The sequence below is a fragment of the Erigeron canadensis genome, chromosome 2, assembly GCF_010389155.1.
Source record: "Erigeron canadensis isolate Cc75 chromosome 2, C_canadensis_v1, whole genome shotgun sequence".
NCBI classification, from domain to species: domain Eukaryota; kingdom Viridiplantae; phylum Streptophyta; class Magnoliopsida; order Asterales; family Asteraceae; genus Erigeron; species Erigeron canadensis.
In genome coordinates, this window is record NC_057762.1 from 25871678 (window position 1) to 25889403 (window position 17726).

The 17726-nt window shown below is 32.4% G+C and overlaps 2 protein-coding genes across 3 annotated transcripts; both read left to right on the forward strand.

The window, feature by feature from the left end:
* The first annotated feature begins 3755 nt into the window (after positions 1–3755).
* Positions 3756–6656, forward strand: LOC122589246 (jasmonate-induced oxygenase 2-like). Of its 2 annotated transcripts, none has more exons than XM_043761511.1 (3): positions 3756–4222; positions 4751–5081; positions 6191–6656. In XM_043761511.1, exons 1-3 carry the CDS (start codon positions 3756–3758, stop codon positions 6437–6439), a joined length of 1047 nt encoding a protein of 348 aa, XP_043617446.1. In that variant the 3' UTR covers positions 6440–6656. The 2 variants fall into 2 exon arrangements, with proteins under 2 accessions (XP_043617446.1, XP_043617447.1); XM_043761512.1 differs by having other exon boundaries at positions 6181–6382.
* Positions 6657–12280: 5624 nt separating this feature from the next.
* LOC122589935 (jasmonate-induced oxygenase 2-like) lies at positions 12281–16859 on the forward strand. The gene is made up of 3 exons (XM_043762266.1): positions 12281–12802; positions 14886–15213; positions 16588–16859. The coding sequence occupies exons 1-3, from the start codon at positions 12336–12338 to the stop codon at positions 16834–16836; spliced, it is 1044 nt and encodes a 347-aa protein (XP_043618201.1). The 5' UTR covers positions 12281–12335; the 3' UTR covers positions 16837–16859.
* The last annotated feature ends 867 nt before the right edge of the window (positions 16860–17726 follow it).

Genomic DNA, 17726 nt, shown 5'->3' on the forward strand with positions numbered 1-17726 from the left:
GGCTAGAAGCTATATCCATTGCCACTTACTAAATTAACCGACTCCCAACAAAATGTCTCAATATGAAAACTCCACTTAAAACCCTCACTGAATATCATACCTTACCACTAGTGCTTACACTCCCACCTAAAGTGTTTGGATGTACTGATTTTGTTCATATTCCAAAATCACATCGTGATAAACTTGACCCATGTGCTGAGAAGTTTGTTTTTGTTGGATATGGAGTAACTTAAAAGAGGTATAAGTGTTATAATCCGAAAAATCGTCATATGTTCACCACAATGAACTGTGATTTCCTTGAAACCGAGTATTTCTACTCCTTGTCACACAGTAGTCAGGGGGAGGAACAATGTGACACATTGAGTTGGCTGGGATACACCTCAGAGGAAAACTCCCCAGAATCTAGTACTGCAATTTCTCCAGATGCCCCTCCAAAACAGTCCACTCAAGAGCAACAACAACACAGTGCCACCGAAAATATGAGTCCAAACCTAATATCCGAGGTACGTAATTCTTCTCTAAATGTTACACCAAAATCTACTATACCAAGTTCAAATGAAAGTATGCAGGATAATGAAGAACAGGTTGATACAGAGGTTCCAGACAAATATGTGCTTCCAACAAGGTCAACTAGAGGAATTCCTGCAAAGAGATATTCCCCAGAAAATTTTTCCAGAAACTCTAAATATCCGATAGCTAAAGGAAATTTATCTGAAGAAGCAAAAGTGTTCATAGAAAAGTTATATTCAGTAAATTCCATCAAGCGTAGAGCAAGCTTTGAAAGTAAGTAAGTGGAAGGATGCTATGAATGTGGAAATGGATGCACTGATGAAAAATGAAACATGGGATAAATGTATTTTGCCGCATGGCAAAAAGCCAGTAGAATGCAGGTGGATCTATACAGTCAAATATAGACCTGATGGAGAGATCGAAAGATATAAAGCTCGGTTAGTTGCAAAGGATACACCCAAACATATGGAGTTGACTACGCTGAAACATTTTCTCCAGTTGCAAAGCTCGATACAATAAGAGTCCTGTTTTTTGTAGCAGCAAACCAAGGTTGGCCTATTCATCAGTTCGATGTAAAAAATGCCTTTTTTACATTGGGAATTAAAAAAGGAAGCGTATATGGAAGCTCCGCCTGATTTCTTTTACGGTTTTAAACAGGGAGAAGTCTGTAAGTTGAAAAAGTCTCTGTATGGATTAAAACAGTCACCTAGAGCATGGTTTGACAGATTCACAGTAGTAATGAAAAAATATGAATATAAGCAAAGTAATTCTGATCTGATATCCTTTATGACTAAGAAACAGAGTATGATCATACTCTGTTTCTTAGTCATAAAGGAGATCAAATCACATGTTTGATAATCTATGTTGATGATATGATCATCACCGGTAATGATGAAAGTGAAATCAAAAGGCTAAAAGAAATTTTATATGCAGCACTTGAAATGAAGGATTTGGGAAATTTAATTAAGATACTTTCTTGGAATTAAGGTGTTGAGATCACAGCAATGAATTTTTATTTGTCAGAAGAAGTATATACTGGATTTTTTGGCTGAAACAGGGATGATTGATTGTATACCGGCAGATACACCCATGGTTATCAATTAAAAATTGTTTACGAAATTAGATGGTAAACTTGCTAATAAAAACAGGTACCAAAGGATGGTGGGGAAGCTGATTTACCTTGCTCATACTCGTCCAGATATAGCATATGTTGTTGGAGTGGTAAGTCAGTTCATGCACCAACCTCAAGAAGAACACATGGATGCAGTTTTCAGAATTATCAGATTTCTCAAAGGAACTACCGACCATGGAATTTTGTTCAAAGCATATAGTCATCTTAATATTCAGATATATACATATGCTGATTGGGCTAGAGACAAAGGAAATCGGAGATCGACGTCAGGATATATTTCTCTATAGTAGGAGGAAATCTTGTCACAATATATATGGAAGAGTAAAAAGCAAAAGGTTGTCTCTTTGTCAAGTGCTGAAGCTGAGTTCCGAGGTATAACTAAAGGCTTAGCAGAGGCGTTGTGGCTGAAAAAACTTGTGACTGAATTAGGATTTGCTCCAAAAGAAAGTATCCAGATTATGAGTGACAATGAAGCGGCCATTTAAATCTTCGAGAATCCAGTGCAACATGACAGGACTAAGCATGCGGAAGTTGACCGGCATTTCATCAAACAGAAACTTGAAGATGGAATCATTAAGTTACTATTTGAAGATCTGCTTGAGTAAGTTAAATTTTGGTAACCCCACTATTCAACTTGAGGGGGGAGGGGTGTTAGAAAGAAAGAAAGATTTGTGGATCAGAATTGATTTCATCATTTCATCAATAGCGACTGGCATGAGCGTTACTCCAAGATAAAGATGCAGAAGATTGAATTTGATATGTTTTTCATATTTAGCTCAAAATTTCTCGTATAAATTGTAACCGTTTGTATAAAAAAAAATCATCAATAACAATTATTATTCAATTCTACGAGTAATTCTTATCATAATGTGCGTTTAGCAGTAAAAGATTGATTTCAATTGTTCAGTACGATCTTTAGCCTTTCTTCGTAAGATCCTGAGAACTGATATGCCTAAAGACGGTGCTCAAGTCAGAAATGCGATCTTCTAGGGCAGGAATTCTTATATGCTAATTGCCAGAAATCCCTCTCATTTTGGAGTAATTCTTATCATAATGTACGTTTAGCAGGATTATTTCAATTGATCCAAATACCCAATTATAGATTTTAAGAATCTTCTGAATAAAAATTAAGTTCATCTATAAAGATTCCCTGCAAAACGGATTATCATCATGAGATTAATCAACTCGTTAAATGTGCCTGGTGTATAAGAGCAATGATACTTTGATCAAATGACTTTTTTATAGTGGCTTGGAGTTCCCGGTGATCTTTAGATCTCAAGCTCGAATTTTCATTTCACCAACTTTAAGATATAGGTAGTCCTTTTATGAGGGCTTGGCTTGGGTATACACAGATTTAAGTCTGAGAGGGCAAAGTTTACCCTTGTTAATTGTCGTGCCTTTGGGCGGATTAGTAGGGGTTTTTCCCCCATTGGATATTTGAAGTAGACATTTCTACTTCGAGGAAGCTCTCTAACACTAATCCGGTTAAAACAATATATGCTAGACCTCTCGTTCATTGTACGAAGTCTCAAGCGAAATTCATTTTTAAAAAATAAGTCATTGAAAACCTTTTTACTATTAAAAAATACTCAGTATAATTTTTTTCATGAGAATGTTGATAGTTATCCTTAACCTATTTAATGTAAGCAAGACTTTTTTTCAAAGATTATTACACCAATTTATAAATACATTTTATTAATTGATTTAATACTAGTACTATAAATTGATAGTCTAAAGATAATAAAAAAAAAAGTCATTCATAAGTTGATGCAATTAGAGATGCTACAAGTTAAAAAATAAGAGCGCACAGATTAATTGTATCATCGAGGAGTTAGAATATTTGCGGCGCCGAAATATATAGTTGCATGTAGAAAACTAAAGTACCGAGAGACACTTTTAGTGTGTATATATATCATGTCGGCTTAGCTTTGTTCATTTTTCTAAACTTTAAATTACTTAAAAAGTCCTTCAGCTAGCATGTTCACACACGACTACACAAGTATAATATTTGCACGTTTGTAATGTCATTTTCACTTCATAACCCCAACTCCCTTTCGCCCACCTTCTATTTAAAGCCCCCTCATGTTCCAAACACATACACAATACATTCAATATGGGAAGCCTTGGTGATTGGCCCGAACCGGTGGTTTGTGTCCAAACTTTATCCGAAAATGGAGAGCTAATGATTCCCAACCAATACATCAAGCCGCCACTCGAGAGGCCTTGTTTATGTACAAGCGACATAAACATACCAGTGATTGATTTTACTGGTCTGGTTACTTCACCTGAAGTAACCATGAAGCAAATTTCAAAGGCGTGTCGCGATTGGGGTTTTTTCCAATTGGTGAATCATGGTGTGAGGACGGATTTGATTGATGGGGCTAGAGAAACTTGGAGAGAGTTTTTCCATGAGCCTATGGAAGTGAAAGAAAAGTATGCAAATTCTCCGAAGACCTATGAAGGGTTTGGAAGTAGATTAGGGGTTGAGAAGGGAGCTATTCTTGATTGGAGTGATTACTATTACCTTAATAATCTTCCTTCTAGTAATACAAAGTGGCCTGCTCATCCACCTTCCTTAAGGTAACCTTGTTTAAATTCTAAAACTGTCTTATACTAGGGGTTGAACCCTAAACTTCTATCTTAAGAAGCAAATGACTCTACCAAGCGGTCTAAGCTTTCAATTATTTCATAGATAATGGTAGTATCGCTTGAAATAGATTAAGTTGTTGTTATTTTAAGGTTGCATGCATGCAAGCTAGAACGAACTCAATCTTGACCTGATCGAATACCTTAGGCTCAATCCATGATCATAGAGATTTAAGTTGATCTCAAGAAGCCTCATAATTAGTTAAGCTCAAAGCAAATTAAAGTTTGTTTCTATATCACAATAAAAGGTTATTGACGATACTACTTCCTCTGTCTCAAAATAAGTTGCTACCTTTTTGGGCGTTGAGTATGGTTCATATTCAAGTGATTATAAATTGCCTCAATATAGTAGCTTAATATATGAGAAAGCATGGGTAATTGAGTTGATAAATAATTTTCTGAATTGAACAAAAATGTTTTATCATACCAATTTTTCACTAATGGTTTGAGTATTTTATGTAGAGACGTAATGGAGGAATACACGAAAGAAATATTAAGGTTAGGCGCGGACTTGTTGAAGGTATTCTCAATAAACCTCGGATTAAAGGAATATTCACTTCAAAACGCGTTTGGTGGGAAGGACATCAAAGCTTCTCTAAGAGCAAATTTCTATCCGAAATGCCCTCAACCTGACTTGACACTCGGATTATCTTCCCACTCGGATCCGGGTGGCCTGACCTTTCTACTCCCAGATGAGCAAGTCCATGGGCTACAAATCCGCAAAGATGATCAATGGGTGATCGTGAAACATGCGTCTAACGCCATCATTGTCAATATCGGAGACCAAATTCAGGTAATCATCACCACATATACATATTACGCGAACTAGTCACTACCTTCCCATACAATGATTCACTACAAGATTTCTGATTTTAGGAGACCACCGTTGTTGTCTCCAAAAGTCACTAAACGACAAAAAAAGCTGTTTTTTTTTACTTTTTTGGTAAAAAAAGTTTTTGAGATGACATTGTCGTCTCTAAAAAAAATATATAATTTCATTTTAATTTATTTTTAAGTCAAAATGAAAATAAACAATTATTAAACTTTCGAAGACGACATTGTTTTTCAAAAATTATTTGACTTGTTTTTTATTCCCGCCAAGTGAAAATAATTTCCCGCCACACTTTTGAAGACGAATGTCGTCTCCAAATATTTTTGTCCAAAAAATTTGTTTTTATAATTCTCACCACAGAAAATATACAATTATTAAACTTTTGTCGTCTCTAAAAGTTTTTGGAGACGACAATCGGGGCATTTGGAGACGACATATGTCGTTTCAAAATGCCGAATTTCTTGCAGTGATTTGGGCTCGCCACGAGTGCACACTGGCCGGCCAGTCCTCATGGCGTGACTATTGGAATAGCCCAACCCATATGTATTTATAGTATACTTCAAACAAGCTTAATTAGCTTTGCGTCTTACTTTTTCTTTCTTTTCTTTTTTGTCCGTTTCTAGAATATATATTTATAAAAAATTATCGTATATATTAGTCTATTTTAAAGCTACTCGTATTATTATAATAATGTATTAGTTTATATAGATAATAATTACAGTACTTAATTAGTTAGTTGATTATATGATATGGTTGGCAGCATTTGACTTGCAGTGATTAAGAAAAGGATAATGATAAATCAACCTAATTGGTATGTTTAAAGTTGTGCTTAATTGTAAGATGATGACATGTGGTAAAATCAGGGGGCAAGAAAAATTCTTAAGGTTTTAGGCATATCTTTAGGCACACCAATTAAGTTGATTAATCATTTTCCTTAAGAAAAATTATCCCCTCAAATTAACATTTACTATTTTAAGCTCATTTGGAAGTATTTCACTTGTATATATCTAAATCCCTTTGTTACTTATTGCCAAATTAAGAAATATTGCTTGTGTTTGAGATATATGCAGATATTAAGCAACGCGATATACAAGAGCGTAGAACACAGGGTCGTTGTGAACCCAAACAAAGAGCGACTTTCTTTGGCCTTTTTCTGTAACCCAAAGAACCAGATGCTTATCGAACCTCTGTCCGATCTGGTCACGCCAAAAACACCTGCTCTTTATCTGCCGATGACGTTTGAAGATTACAGACGTTTCATTCGGACAAAAGGCCCACAAGGGAAATTTCAGCTGGAGTCTTTAAAATCTCCAAAATAAATTAAAATACTCCATGTAGTAGTTATCAGTTGGTTGTAAAATCTCCAGATTGAGAAATAAATATCTGTATATTATAGGTACGTAATTGTATAATACTAATAATATAATATAATCTATAGACTTTTGTTAAAAATGTTGTAATAATCAGCTAGTAGTTTGCAATTGCAACCAACGATGTTAAGTTCAATTTGATATAATATCATACCTAAAGCTAAAAGCTGAAGTGTACAATACTTGTTATCTATCATAAAATCCTTTTTAGTAGTGATGTGTAAGTTCGCCAATATCTAATATTGGCCGGGTAATTAAATGCAAAAATCGTTCTTATGGTTTGTCGTTATTTTTGTAGTTTTATTCCCTCCGTTAACTTTGCTAAAATTATTTGTGGTTTGCATTTCGTGTCTAATTCTGTTAAGTCTCCCACATGTAAGTCACGGAAGGGGCATTTTTGTCATTTCATTCCTCTCTTTCATACTTGTTGTTTTCTGCAATTTTTATCCCTGCCATTAAATTGCTATTTTTTGTAATTAACACATTTAATCAAACACATTGTCTGTATAAATCTTTTATTATATATATATATATATATATATATATATATATATATATATATATATATATATATATATAAATATTTGCGAAAGTTATGATATATATAAACAAAAAAGTTCATTTATCGAAGTACCTAATGAATAAACTGGTTGATGTTGTAGGACAAATAAAGTATCAGAAACGGGTAAGTGAGATTTTTGTGTATTCAAACAAAGTATCATAAACACATTTTATCTGTTTGTCCTACAACATCAACTTGTTTATTCATTAGGCATTTTCACTGCCGATGAAAACTTGAAATTTTATGTTAACAAGTCTCCTTATCTAACACAAAGAACCATGACACTGCTTTTTTAAGTGGAAATTGTTGTTCTTGCATATCGTAAAATTCACAATTGCATATGTATATAAATAAACGATTTAAGCAATGTACGTATTTGATTAAATGTTTGAATAAAAAAAATAACACCATGGATGAAAATTGCAAAAACAACAAACCACATAAGTGTATTATAAAGAAAATCGGGAAGAAGTAAAGTGAAATGATGAAAATGTTTCTCACATTACATGCACGTAGGGAGACTCAACTAAAAATGATAAATTCTCCATTATATCCTGTTAATAATTCTTCTTTCAAAGATATTACAACTCATTACAAATCAAGAAAATTTTGCATGAATATTCTAATACCAAAAGTTCAAATAAACATATAAATTGAATATATATTAACAAAACTTATAATTTGAACTAATTAGCTTATATCACGAGAACTTTTTGGAACTAGACATCACCTGAAAGTTCTAAGGGGAAAAAGACCAGCTTATTTGACTTAAAACCAAGGTCGTAAGACTCCTCCGAGTCGACCGAGTACCCAAAATAAACTCTTGACTTTCCACCTTACCGAGTCGAGTCTGAGTCACGAGTTCTCCAACATTGATACAGACAAAATGATGATAAAGTGTGAATCTATGAACTAATGTAACGTTTAATTTTCAAGTTTGATATGTTTTTAAACAATTATGTTTAAATTTGAAGTTTCAAATATATCTCTAAAGTTCTATTATATTACATATGATATCAAAAATATTTATGTTTGTATTTTAAATTTAAATCCGAGTTCTCCACGAGTCGAGTCTGATTCTTCAAAAACTCCTAATTCTCCATCTCGTCGAGTCAAGTCCAAGTCAATACATAAAAATCCTCATGGTAAATGAACCACTAACAAATTAAAGCCCATGACTCTTACATAAAAATGATGGACCCAAATCCAAGCATTGAATTTATGTATATGTTTTTAGAGGTTTGGTATGGTGGAATTAGAATGAAAAGAGTTAAACCGTGAAAAGTTTGTTTCATTGTTTAGTTGCATTAATTAGAGAATGAAAATAAAAAAGATGTAGCAAAACAGTTCATTCTCATCTTCACTACAAAATAACGAAAACAAAGAATAAATTTAAATTATTTTGTATTTCACATGGGTTTTATGTATAGACTATACAGTTACATTATGATAGAATAACTAGAATATTGGGTCCGCGCTTCGATGCGGTTTTGTCATGTTTGACAAACTATACAACATTTGTCACGTTTTACATTTGTTATGAATTTATTTTAATGAATTAAATTAACCAACAATATTATTTGTTATTGTATAAAAACATTTAGTAACATCTTTTCAAACATTATTTTTTTTGACAAAGTATAAATTTGTGTATCATTAGACAATCTGGTCATTAAAATCAGCATATAAGTATCTATGTACGTTATTTAGCAAGAATTATAATTAACATAATAACCATAGTAAAACAACTATGTATAAAATTATTTGTTATTATTTAACACGTGATGTTAAAATAATCATAAATAACATTAATCATTAAATAGATGAATTAACACATGTTATGTTTATTGATATTTATAAGTTTATTATTTTTACTGTATATTAATATTACTCGTAATTTGATATAACAAAATGTTACTTAATAAATTAAGTAAATAATTGTGGGGGTGAGTTTACCCAAGATCTCAGGTTCAAGTCTTAGGGTTCTCATCTTAAAAGAATTTTCCATGAGAAGGGAGTTGGAGGTCCAAAAAATCTCTGGTTAAAATTGTCCCCAACACGTTTGAATTGAAACTCATTTTACAAAAAAAAAAAAAAAGTATATAATTGTGGGTGATTTTTGTTTGTGTAATCAGGATGATTTTTGTTTGTGCAGTCATATATTGTAACATTCCAAGATTTTTAAGATAAGTTAAACCCTTTTTGTAGTTTTAACATTAAAATAATTTTCTGGTATTTTATTTTTAAATACGGGATTAATTTAGTTGGAACTTTAGCGGATAGGGAAATAAATTATCCACAAAAACTAGAAAGGGGCGTGGCATCAAGGAGGAGATGCCAGCCATCCTCCCATTTTGGTGAATCATTTTCCATTCAACTCAATTTATGTTCTTTTTGCATATTCTTCTTCTTTTCATTTTCATCTCAAATCAAAGTTTATTTCCATTTAATTCATGAAAACCTTTCAACTTGAACAAGAATAATAATAATATTTCTTCTTATCTTCTTAGCAATTAAATTGGGTTTAAAATTAAGTGTGATTCATCCTCCATAATCAAAGAATTCTTCAACTAATAATAATATCCAAGTATTTTAACAATAAGGAAAATTTGGGGTTTTGGTGGTGTATGTATGAGTGTCGAATTTCATAAGGAAGAAAGGAGAGAAAAGCTATGATGATTTTGCTATTATTTCTCCCAATTTCAAACTGTAATTTAGTTTATGGTTATAGTGTTGCATGATTGTTTTTGATTAAAATTGTTGGTGACCTTTATGATCAAGTTGAGAATTTGATAATTGGAAGTTATAAAATGGGATGGTGGATATAGAATGAAATTTTCAAATGAACCAACTCAAAGACATTACGAGTTTTGAAATGGGTTGAGAGTGCATACATTTATATATGCCTTGGGTCAATTATCATATGATGGTGGATTCCGTTTATGTGGTAATTCATTGGGCGTTGAGCTTATATAGGAGTCGTTTTTTATTACGGGCCTAAGTATTGGCCATAGTCCATGTGGGACATTTGAGCAGGGGGATTGATATTGTAATCATTTGCTTATATGGATCCATGTAATGCGTTAAAGTACAAAGGTGAGCATGTAGTTATGATACGACGATGCCACCGGCTACATGTAATAGTCCTTTGTGAGTTGCCCTCCTTCGTATGTATAAACGTATGCAAGATTATTCACTAAGCTTTGCTTACTTTTTAGTTGTTTACCCTTTTTATAGGTTGTCCCGAAAGTTGGAAACAAGATTATGTGCTTTGAAGATTATTGATGAATTGAATTGTGGAATTGTGACTTATGCGGTAAAATGCTTTGAAGCTAGAACCCGTAGTGGCCCCCTTTGAACTAATGGCTCTTGGTACATTTGAAGTGTTTTTGGTTAAACATTTTTATGTACATCTCTGCAAAAGTGCAAATAATAGATTGGGGTCATGGTCTTATGTAACATAAAGAATTGTTTGAATTTTGGATAATTTGGCAACTTGGGTAAATGACCCGTTTAGTCTTGTAAACTTGGTTTGTAGCAACGGATGGTATAAAGACTTTTGGAAATGTTGTGTTATGTCTTATATGTCAAAATGAAGTTGTTTATCAGTTGTACGAAACTCGGTAATGAGAAAAAGGGTCGAAAGTTGATTAAAGTGTCAAACTACGAATCTGCAGGAGGACGACCTTTGTTTCCAAGGACGACCTTTGAGGGCGGATCTTGCAGAAACAAGAGTCGTGCTCTTCTGTAACTTTTCACAAATTTTTACCGAGGCTTCGTTTGATATTTTCGGGTCCTGAAACTCGCATAGTAGTCTATTGGGCTAATTGTTTGAAAAGTACTTCAACTTTGACACTTTTGTTTTTGTGGGAATCTAACAAAAAGAACTTCTATTTGAGGCAATGAAACCGGGTAAAATATCTTTTGTGGGGCTCCGTACAGGTAGCCAGTCACTTTTTAATTTCATTTAATTTTTGATTATTTAAACCGATGAATTTAAGGATCTGTAAAGCCACATAAGCTGCCAAGTCATCACTCATACACGTCACCTCACTCAATTTTTCCGACAACATCATCTTCTCCGGCAACACATTTTCCGGCAACACCAAACTTTGATGACATTCTGGTGAAGTGTTTTTTAAAGTCGACCCTCTTGACGTTTTCGTCACTTAAATCAACAGTTTTTTAACCTAAATCTTTTAAACTATTCACAAAACTCCATGGATTAAACTCAAATTGTCCGAAACTCAAATCAACGTTGCTTTCCCTAAATTCTTTACCCATACACTAAAACACAAAACAATACAAAACAAAACATATTTCTGGTCATTCATTACCGGCTCATCCCACCGGTTAATTAATTCAGTCACTTAATGGTTAATTAAACAAACATGTCCTAAGTTATGTATAGCGTCAAAGTTCTTTTTGAATCAATTTTATGTATTTGCTTGTAATACTCTTCTTGGACCATATAACATCTATTTATTTTCAAATAGTCTGTTATTTTTCATACTATTTCCATTTCTATTGTACTTTCATTCAATATTATTACCTCTTATCAAACACTTTATAGTTAAAAGGAATCAAGTTTTACCAACATGAGGTTCGAATCCAAAATCAAGTTTTTATATGGTTTTAGGTAATAGGTTCAATTCCCTCCCTCTTTCTCCATTTTGGTGTAGTTTTTTTTTTAAACTTTTTTTTTTTTATTTTGCTTTTTTAATTTCTTTTAATAAAAACCATTCCAAAAAATAATAAAACGTACGTTTTTACTTTTATTTTAGAACGAAATTTTATAGTTAATGAGAATGGTATGTATTGATGAGTGGCGATCAAAAAGAGATGGTAACAGTTGGATCGGATACGGTACGAACATAGCACTTAACTCGCTAAGCTTTAGAGATAACTTTTTAGTGGTTCTATTTTCATGATTATTTTGGTTCTCACTTATATAACTTCACTTAGTTAATATATATATGAAGTAATATTATAGCAAATTTACTTTTTCTTTTTATAACATATGTAAAGAAACATGATTCATATAGTAGTAGAAAACTAAATGGCGAAAACCACGTTTAGTGCGTATCTATCATGTTGGTTTAGCTTTCTCCATCTTTGCTTAACTTTAAATTAAAAAGCCTTTCACCATCGTTTATATATACGAGTATAATATGAGCAAGTTTTTAGTATCATTTTCACTTCATAATCCCATTTCCATATTGCCTACCTAGCTTCTATGTAAACCACCCTCCAATTTTCAAATACATACACAACACATTCAACATGACAAGCGTTGTTGATTGGCCGGAACCGGTGGTTTGTGTTCAAACATTATCTGAAAATGTAAACCAAATTATCCCAAACCAATACATCAAGCCGCCACTCGAGAGGCCTTGTTTATGCACAAGTGACATAAGCATACCGGTGATTGATTTCACTGGTCTGATTACTTCACCTGAAGTAACCATGAAGCAAATTCTAAAGGCGTGTCATGAATGGGGTTTTTTCCAATTGGTGAATCATGGTGTGAGGAAGGATTTGATTGATGAGGCCCTAGAAACTTGGAGAGAGTTTTTCCATGAACCCATGGAAGTGAAACAAAAGTATGCAAATTCTCCAAAGACTTATGAAGGGTTTGGAAGTAGAGTAGGAGTTGAAAAGGGAGCTATTCTTGATTGGAGTGATTACTACTACGTTAACAATCTTCCGGCTTGTCATACAAAGTGGCCTGCCCATCCACCTTCCCTAAGGTAACTTTGCTTAAATATTGGAGATAAGTTATACCTGGCTTCATTTTTGTTAGCATTGACTCGATCATATGCGGTGTCATAAATTTTTTTCCAATGGGGTAAAATTATAAAAAGCATGAAATATAAATCTAAAAAAGCAAAATGTTAACATATATTGAAATTTTTAAAGTCCATAAAATTTTTTAAAAACATAACAAAATCTGAATTTGGAAGGAGGCCCGCCCCCATGTGATACCGCCTCTCCATTGAGTAAATTTAATAGATAAAATTATTGTCGGCATAAGGATGCAGCCTCGACCTCCTTAACTACGTTCAAATTAGAGTTTTTTACCATACTAGTGTTGTGGAAAAAATTATTTACCAAAATGGTATAGTTTCAAAACTATTTACCAAATTAGTATATATATTTTCATTACATCCCCTTAATGTTTGTCATATTATCAAGTTTGATACTTCTTTTATCATTATATCTTTATGGTAAGCAAATTATCATTTTATTCCAATTAAAAATGAATACATACATATTCACATAAAATCAACCATCTAACCACAAACATTGGATATTAATAAAGATAAAATCAAATCAAATTTCATCATAGTTACAAGTATATTTATCTGACATCAATATTTATCTAATATCAACATTTATTATATACGCAGGTTGTCTAAAGGTAAAAGTTGTAACATGTAAAAATTTATCTGGAAGGAGAAACTAATTGTGATTCATATCATCATGTTTATCATAATTTTTTTAGTACGACCTTCTATTTTAATCCTACTCGGGATTTTTGAAAAATCATTACTAATCCACCCTATCAAATGTGAAAAGTGAGACGCGAACTCAAATAAATTTTTTCTAAGGTCAAATATTTTACCAATGAACCACAACTCATTTACACCTATAATCATAATTACTTTTAAGAGTTAAAATTAGTTCACACATATGATTGTTCAATTAAAGGCAATAGCAATTCTTCATATTGCATAAGTTGTCTAACACTGTTCAATGTAATAATATACACACTTGGATGTATGATAATGATTTTATTTGTTATACAGATATGAGTAATCTGATATGAAATTATATATTTTTGATAAATTATGTTTTGCAATGTCACATTCACTTAGAAAAAAGAGGTCAGAGTTATTAATTACAATATATATATAATTAAATCGACTAGTTATTAAAGTAAGCCGACCACTACGAAACATAATCGGTTTACACGTAACAATAATATAAATTGTGTGTACACTGTAAAAACAATAAGGTCTACAAAAACTTATAGTGCCTATCGTAAGTTACGTTTGTAATTTGAAATTAGTAAAACCTGGAAGTACGTTAGTGAAGAAAATTGCTGGAGCATGGATAAAAGATGAAGTATCTTAAGAAGATAGATTTGAATGAGGTTGACAAATCTTGATAATATGAATGTAATGAAATAAACTAAATTTAATAAATATACTAATTTAGTAAATATTTTTAAAACTATACTAATTTGATAAATAAGTTTATTTATTACACTTTTTTGAAAAAAAACTCGTTCAAATTTAACTTGTATTTCTATATCACCATAACACGTACGTTGACGATATTGAATTATATTTGATTAACAAAATCTTCTTATTTTAATATATACCCTTCATCAGTAGTTCATCCCAAAATAAGTTTCACCTTCTTGGAATTTCGGTGTTATATATTTTGAAACTACTCAAATATTGTAAATTTATTTGGATCATTAACAGACCACCAGTAATTTCAATACACCAATTAAGAAAGAAACTCAATAAATGTGATTAAACCCCTTACGTGGGATTCAAACACATGACTTTATGGTTCCTAGGTTTTATCCGGCCATCAAAATGTCACTAGGCCATTAACTCATTGGCCTCTATTTAATTGAACAAAGGAACATGGAGTATGAGAATTTGTTTGAAATGAAATTCAGAATTTTTTATGATAACTTAGAAGAAAAATTCAAAATTTTCCATACCACCAAAATGTTACTCAGTATATTCATTTCTATAACACTAAACGATGTATGTATACCTTCTTGAATGATAGTATTGAGTTTTTTTTATGTAGAGACGTAATGGAAGAATACACGAAAGAATTTCTAAGGTTAGGCGTGGCCTTGTTGAAGGTACTCTCAATAAACCTCGGATTAAAAGAAAATTCACTTGGAAACGCGTTTGGTGGCGACATCAGAGCTGCTTTAAGAGCAACTATCTATCCTAAATGCCCTCAGCCTGACTTGACACTCGGATTATCTTCCCACTCTGATCCGGGTGGACTGACCTTTCTACTCCCAGATGAGCAAGTCCCTGGACTACAAATCCGAAAAGATGATCAATGGGTGATTGTTAAAGATGTGCCTAACGCCATAATTGTCAATATTGGAGACCAAGTTCAGGTAATTAAACATCACCATAAGTCCTAAACCCATTTGAATTATTTGGCCGGCCTCGTGAACATGAGTTTCACGAGTCTATCACCGGTCCTCCTGGTGATCATTACGACCCCTTTAATTTATTTAACTATTTTATGGAATAGCCAAACTGCATAAATTTTTTTAGCTTTACTTACTAGTACCGCCATCATGTTATAGCTACAAGATGTAGACGGCAAGATCATAGGTTTAAATTTTGCCAAAGGCAATTGGAGAAATATATATTGTGTCTCATGTGTGAGGATGGTCTTCATCGAGCATAAGTAGTATGCGAAGTATGTTTTGGGTACCAAAATAGTACATGAGACTTTTTTTTTTCTTTTTATTGCGGAGTATTATTTTATTTTTGTTCGTATCTACAATATTTATAGATTAATTATTATGGTTTTAGTTTATTAAAAAGGTTATATTTTTACAAGGGTTCCCATAGGGTCATTAACATTCATAAAATAATTATACTTTTCTGATGTAACCTTTTAATATAAAAAATAAAACTTTTTTATGCATGTTAACGTAAGTCCCTTTAGCTATATTTTTATAATTATCATTTCCCATTCTCATAATAATGTATTACTTATAGCTGAAACTATTTACATGGTTGTTAGCATGCACATTTTTATTACTTGTTTTAACCGGGTCCGCATTTGAAAGTTTTTTCACCCTCAATACCTTGGAGGAGGAAAACCCTCAATCAAAATACCTAAAATTAAGCACAACATTTAATTGAGTTAAAATTATGTCCTCTCATCAAGACTCAAACTTCTATTACTGATAGACTACTTTTGTAAGATACCATGTACCATTAAGCTAAATTGTTCGTTTGGTTTTTGGAGTATTAACTAATTCAACCCAAAAAGAAGTTTTGGTCATAAGTATATAGCTTAAGAAACATATATTTAACTTAACGTATAGGAGCCTAGGAGTATTTTCTAAAAGGGAAAAGTATTTATGTGTGTATGTAACTTGTGACCAATTACTATTTTATAAAAGAAACTTTAGTCGGGTTCATTGTATGTAAGTAACCTGTTTAAACTGAATGAATTGTGCATGTAAAAAAGCTGATGTGGAGGTCTCTCATTGGGCCATGTATCAAATGTCTGATGGTGCCACGTTGATTTTTTACACGATTCGTTCAGTTTTAGCAGGTTACTTACATACAATGAACCAGACTAAAATTTCATTCGTAAAATAATAGCTGGTCACAAGTTACATACACACACACATACTTTTCCCTTTCTAAAAATTGAATAACTTTACGTCTTTAATTTAAGTTCATTATTTGCAACTTGCATAGAAATACAAATTTTATTTTAAGTTGGTTGTGTTTGAGATCTGCAGATTTTAAGCAACGCGATATACAAGAGCGTGGAACACAGGGTCGTTGTGAACCCAAACAAAGAGCGAGTTTCTTTGGCCTTTTTCTGTAACCCAAAGAATGATATGCTTATCGAACCTCTATCTGAGCTGGTCACGTCAAAAACACCTGCTCTTTATCTGCCGATGACATTTGAAGATTACAGACGTTTCATTCGGACAAAAGGTCCACAAGGGAAATTTCAGCTGGAGTCTTTGAAATCTCCAAATTAAAAATAAAATACTCCATATAGTTATCCTACACTTATTGTTGTTTCCATGTTGTAGCATGTCATTCTTGTAATTAAGTAGCTAGCTAGTTTGCAGTCGTTTCACAATGCACATCATGTTAAGACATTGATGATAAATAAAGGTGTATATTATGCACATCATGTTAAGACATTGATGATAAATAAAGGTGTATATATATACATATAGCTAGGTAATTGTATTTATTCAATCTACCTATAGACTTTTGTTTAGAAATGTTGCAAGAAGTACGTAGTAGTTTGTAACCTAAGATGTTAGACTTTGATATGATCAAAATAAAGTTTTTAAGGGCGCGTTTGATTACAGAAAACACCCATTGTTTTTTAATTTTGTTTTCCAAGAAAACATGAAAAACAGAATTGAAAACGCGTTCTAATAATAGTTTTCTAAAAACGTTTTCAATAAAACAAAAAACAGTGTTTTTACTTTTCAATAAAAAAAACTTGAAAATATCTCTTTCTTGTTTTTCATTTTCATTTTGTATTTCCTCCCTCTCCCCACATCTCTACATGTTTTCAATTTTCTAATTAGAACACGTTTTCAAAATATTTATTTATTTTTCTAGAAAATAAAGCCCTTTTTCATTTTCTAAACAATTAAAAATAAAAAACTAGAAAACATTTTTTACAACCAAACGGACCCTAAATAAGATTTTCTACAACCAAAGTACCAAACGGGGCCTAAATATTCTCATGTTATTCTTATTTTGATACTATTCTTACTTTTTTGGTATTCTGGAGTTGGATGTATTGGATTAGGATTCTCTCTCCTCTCTCTCTCTCTCTATATATATATATATATACTAGCACGGTACCCGCACGATACGGCGGTAGTCATAGCGGCGACGGTGTGAT

Bases quoted from the DNA above. Each gene is read 5' to 3' on its own strand.
- LOC122589246 (XM_043761511.1), top strand. From the start codon at position 3,756: ATGGGAAGCCTTGGTGATTGGCCCGAACCGGTGGTTTGTGTCCAAACT. The intron at 4,223-4,750 runs GTAACCTTGTTT...TATTTTATGTAG, and splicing joins GCTCATCCACCTTCCTTAAG to AGACGTAATGGAGGAATACA. The intron at 5,082-6,190 runs GTAATCATCACC...AGATATATGCAG, and splicing joins ATATCGGAGACCAAATTCAG to ATATTAAGCAACGCGATATA.
- LOC122589935 (XM_043762266.1), top strand. From the start codon at position 12,336: ATGACAAGCGTTGTTGATTGGCCGGAACCGGTGGTTTGTGTTCAAACA. The intron at 12,803-14,885 runs GTAACTTTGCTT...TTTTTTATGTAG, and splicing joins GCCCATCCACCTTCCCTAAG to AGACGTAATGGAAGAATACA. The intron at 15,214-16,587 runs GTAATTAAACAT...TGAGATCTGCAG, and splicing joins ATATTGGAGACCAAGTTCAG to ATTTTAAGCAACGCGATATA.